The following is a 5,201-nucleotide window of genomic DNA, read 5'->3' as shown; positions in this document are numbered from 1 at the left end:
TTCATTTCTACACCCTAAAATCTTGATTACTCCAAGCCCATCATCTCAAATTCCACCATACTTTAGGATTTGGAAGAGGTTCACCTGATCTACATTTCCGCCAAATCCATTTGTGATTTTCCAACAAGTTCATTGTCAACACTTGTTATTCTTGAATATTTGGGCTCCTACGTGGTAGGGGTCAAGGCGCGGAAGTTTTCTTGCTTGTGGTGTGTTTTGGGAAGTTTGTAAAGGTGTGGTGTGAGCTTCAAGTGGGTGACTCAAAGGGAGAATAAGGTGAGATGCTTGGTGGCGCTCCAGTGCTTTGGTTTCGGCATCGGCACAACCTTGATTAGTGCAATATTTAGGAATATAACTAGTGCATTATTTTTAAAGTGTTAACATCCCTCCTCGAAACAAACGTGATGCTTTTAATGAGAGCACTCCAAAAGGTGAGCAAAATGAACACCAACAAAGAGTGGTGTGAGGAGCATCTTATCATACTCGTTAGGTGTGAGTGGATGATACAATAATGGCAAGTGTTAGGTGTGAGTGGCCATGCCGGTGTTATATCAAACTGGCACCGAGTCACTCGGCATGACCGACCATTCATGGTGGGAGGCCCCTCTCTCTCACTCCTATAAGTATCCAAACACACAATCATTTGCAGGCATGCAGCAGGTAGCTCCAGCAGATCAATGGATCAGCTCCTCGTGCTCCTGGCGCTTCTCTTGTGCGGCCTCGTCGCCGTCCTCCGGCGCGGCCGTGCTCCTCCTCCTCCGCCCTCACTCGCCATGCACAAGATCAGCGACCCTGCCGTCGCCCACCGCGCGCTCGTCGAGAACGCCGACGCCTTCTCCAACCGCCCGCCCGCGCGCCTGCACGTGGCCCTGGCCGGCCGGCGTGGCGGCCAGCGGAGCGAGAACCTCAACTCCGTGGCGCACGGACCGCACTGGCGCGCCCTCCGGTGCAACCTCACCGCCGAGACCCTCCACCCGTCGCGCCTCGGCGGCCTCGCGCCCCTCCAGCGGGAGGCCGTCCAGGCTCTCGTCGCCGCCCTGTCGTCCGCCCCCCGTGGAAGCCGGGAGGAGGTGACGGAGGTGCACCAGCACCTCTATGGCGCCGTGTTCTCGGTCGTCGCGCGCCTGTGCTTCGGTGACGCCGTCGACGAGGCCCATGTGCGCGCCATGCGCCACGTCATACAGAGGTACCAGATCGCCATTGGGCTGGTCAAGCCCTTCACGTCCATGGGCTCCGTGATGGAGAAGCTCGTGGAGTGGAGGCGGCTGCGCAGGCTCTTCGCCATCGATGTCCGGCTAAAGGAGCTGTTCCTCCCTCCCATCGACGCACGGCGGCAGAGGGGTCAGTCTCCTCGACCACGCGACGACGACGGCCGTCGTCCGTACGTCGACTCACTCGTCGACCTACGCGTCCCTGACGAGGACGGCGGGCGGCGCGCTCTTAGGGACGACGAGATGGTGCACCTAATTTCGGAGTTCCTCGGTGCCGGCACGGGGACGGCGGTGGCAACCCTCGAATGGGCCCTCGCCCACCTTGTCGACAAGCCGGAGGTGCAGGAGAAGCTCCGTGGCGAGGTCGACGATGGCGAGGTCTCCCGTGCTGGTGCAGGCATGCCTTACCTGCATGCCGTCGTGCTGGAGACCCTACGCATGCACCCGCCGCTGCCGGTCATCCCACGCCATGTCCATGCCGATTCCGTCGGGGTGCTGGTCGGAGGAATGGCCGGGCCGCCGCCGGCCGGCGACTTTTACGTGAATTTCTCTGCAGGGGACATTGGTAGGGACAGCAAGATATGGAAGGATCCCGACGAGTTTCTTCCGGAGAGGTTCCTGACCGGCGGCGACGGGGAGGGCATCGGCCCGTTGCCGGGGCCCAAGCAGATAAGGATGATGCCATTTGGCGCCGGGCATAGGTTCTGCCCTGGCGTGGGCATGGCGATGGTGAACATGAAGTGCTTCTTGGCGGCGCTCGTGCGCGAGTTCGAGTGGGCGCCGCCGACTGGCACCATCGCCATTGACCTCACGGAGCTGGATTCCTTCTTCAAGGTGATGAAGAAGCCGCTTTCTGCGCGTGTCACGCGACGCACCAAATCCATCTAAAGATCTCGTGAACCTACATGATATGTGTAGAATAAAATTGTTGTGTTTGTACCATTGTTGCAGCCGAGAGTAAGGGTGGATTAACAAGCTGCTCAGCTCGTTAAACTCGTACTCTTGAAGGCTTGACTTGTTAAACTCATTAAGCTTAACAAGCAGAAAACCCTCCTCGGCTTTGTTCATTTAAAACTCGTTAAGCTCGTGAGCGCTTGCTAACAGAATACAATGTGCTACGGCCTACAGGATAAGAATGTACGTGCTTTTAACGAAGAAGATGGTGACTACATAAGAAGGTGCACTAATTTGCTATCTTCTATGGACTAGGTTGGATCGATTAGATTGAATAGATCAACTCATATGCTACAAAAATGTTGTCATATAAGACAAAAATATGTATTGTGTTGTACTAATGACCTTAACGAGCTGCTCGTGAAACTCGTTATCTCGTTCGTTAAGCTTGTTAAACTTAATGAGCTAAAATTGGTGGTTGGCTCTGTTAATTATGAAGCGAGCTACTTGCTTAACTAGGTGAACTATCGAGCATTCATTAAGCTCGCGAGCTACGAGTTTTTGTCCAGCCCTAGCCGAGATCTATAGCTACAGAAAGCTTCTCCATCCACTGTTTTCTGTCAGTTTCTCTCGTCTCCGGCAAGGAACCCCAGATCTATACACAGTGCACTCTAGTTTCCTTTAATGTTGGTGTCTTGCGTCATATTTCGAGGTTGGAGATGGTGCCTCAGGCTTCTACCCCCGTCCTGGTGTGATATGACATGGTTGACACCGAGGAGTCTGTGGGGTTTTGGTCCCTCAAATCGTCGGCTTCCGGTCGGGGGTGGTGTCAAGTTTGGTGTGGTCATTAATTCTCAAGTTTCATTCTTTGGTTCTCACGAACTTGTTATACGATAGTGTGGCGAGGAATCAACAGTTCAAAAATTTACCATGGAATGGGTCTGTCCTCAGCCACAATGCTTTTGAATAATATGTATTGAATTATTGGGGTGGACGACTCAAGCTGCTCCTTATAAATACAACTATGTGTATATTGTTGTATACCGGTGTTGTTCCTTTTACGCTAACAATGTAGGACTAAAGTCTTTACACATAGAGTGCAAGTATCTTTTTAGTGAACATCCGACTATGTTGATAAACTATTAAGAGTACATTAGCTCAAAAATTAAAACAGGAACGTGGATGACAAAGAGAGCAACAATGCCCGTTCACTCACGCGCCTCTCGCCATGTGTGGCTTTTGATCATGGTGAGCCGAGCTATACCAGGTATTGGTTCACTGGGGGTTGGAATCTTTGCCATTTATGATGATGAGAATTAATTAAGTAACGATCCACAAAGAAGAATTCATACAAAGAAGGTCGATCAGTCCATCTCCTAATGTCGGGTTTGATTTCCCTATCTCTCTCGTAGCCTCTCTCACACATTGCAAAATCATTTTTCTCTGTTTTTTGGTGGTACATTTTGTGTGTTGTTAGAAGGCTATCCCATCCTGACGGTTCTATGCACAACCATCTAGAAGATCATGTATCAAAAACTATGTCCCTTGAAGGCACACAATTTGTGAGTATTGCTAATCTATTTCGGAAGTGTCTTGGTGTGATTGCTTGTCTAACAGTTTGCTTTGATGTCTACCATTTCGTCGATCAACTCCTACGGTTGCAACCTATTCATGGATCGACTAATGCTGCTATGATGACTTATTTGGTCGGACTATTTTGTCTATGACCACTATTTTTAGAATGACGTCATTAGTTGCGTAGCTAGAAATTACCAATGGCCCGGGCCAAACTCAAGCTACAATATTAAACAGTAGCTGCAGCAGCAACAATCAACAAAGGGAGTTGTTGCCATACCCCATGCCATGGCATGTGTAGCTTGGGCTTGGCTACGCCCTGCACGTTACCACATTAGTACAAGTAACCAAGACTGTTTCTGCTATCTACACGTGCAGATGCATATCTACACGTATAGAAACATATGCTTGTAACATTAAAGCCACAACAACAAAAAAAACAATTGAAGGGAGAAATACGAATGTCGTCAGGGTTGTTAGTGTAGACCTTCTAGCGAGCTCCATGTCACCTGTGTGTAGTTCAGAATGGGTCGTGGTCTAGTGACTCCAACCTATATTGTTCGGTCCTCTCAAGGTCATAAGTTGCATTTCATGCGTCGCCTCATGGAGATGATGTTGCAAAACACCAGAGAAGGATGAGGAAAGATAATTTTCATGTATATCAGGCAAGACAAACGAGGGGAAGATGAGGTGATGTGCGTGTGGAGGTGGGAAGGTGCAAGCGAGGAATAGGATATCAATTGCAAGTCTCTACTACCTAAATAGATGTAAGATTCAATCCTATGTCAAGTTTTCTCATGCCCATCCTTCGTCCGCACTCCATCCATATGTCACCCCCACCCTTTCATTGGTTCTTCATCCCTCCCGATTTTTCTTTGGTGATAGTTTTCATCTGGTCGGCCAAATCAAATCATTATTTAATCACACAATACATTCAAATGCGATACTTAATTTCTTTTTTGGTAATAAATATTGGCAACACAATAAATTCATAAAAAAATCAATCATGATCGGCAGTTATTTGGTAACATGATAAATTCACAGGAAGGAATCAATCACAGTCGGGAAGGAATAAATTATCACAAAAGATGCGTAGTTATATGTCCTCCTGCTCCCATGAGGGAAGACTGGCATGGAGTAGTGCTCAATGGCGCGCCCGAGCGAAAGGGCACGTGGGGGCGATTGTCTAGTTTTGGTGCTGATTACTCACCATATGATTTCCAGGTTTTGGTTATTAACTGTAGCATGCTAATTCCGCTAATTGTTATGGAGAACAGGTAGATGTGCATCCACTGATTGCAATTGCATTGTGCCGCTAGATCTATATGGTTCCCCTGAAAATGTGTTACTTTTTGTACCGTGTTTCGTATGTTGTACAACATACACAAACGCAAAATTAACATTTGGTTGTTTGCTTCATGTGTTATTTTTGTATTATGACCATAATTTGATCATACCTCAACCCAATCTGTGCAATACACTCGACATCCAAGTTCGTTCCTTCTGACGAAGACAAGGAGA

At 48.7% G+C, this 5,201-nt stretch overlaps 1 protein-coding gene across 1 annotated transcript; it reads left to right on the top strand.

Moving 5' to 3' along the window:
• The first annotated feature begins 604 nt into the window (after positions 1-604).
• Positions 605-2,278, top strand: LOC123184280 (cytochrome P450 89A2-like). Its single transcript, XM_044596426.1, has one exon. It carries the CDS (start codon positions 678-680, stop codon positions 2,097-2,099), a length of 1,422 nt encoding a protein of 473 aa, XP_044452361.1. The 5' UTR covers positions 605-677; the 3' UTR covers positions 2,100-2,278.
• The last annotated feature ends 2,923 nt before the right edge of the window (positions 2,279-5,201 follow it).

Source organism: Triticum aestivum, chromosome 2A (genome assembly GCF_018294505.1).
Source record: "Triticum aestivum cultivar Chinese Spring chromosome 2A, IWGSC CS RefSeq v2.1, whole genome shotgun sequence".
NCBI lineage: Eukaryota > Viridiplantae > Streptophyta > Magnoliopsida > Poales > Poaceae > Triticum > Triticum aestivum.
The sequence above is the reverse complement of the archived record's forward strand: the minus strand, read 5'-3'. Positions and strand labels throughout refer to the sequence as shown.

Coding starts and splice junctions, on each gene's coding strand:
- LOC123184280 (XM_044596426.1), top strand. CDS start 678: ATGGATCAGCTCCTCGTGCTCCTGGCGCTTCTCTTGTGCGGCCTCGTC.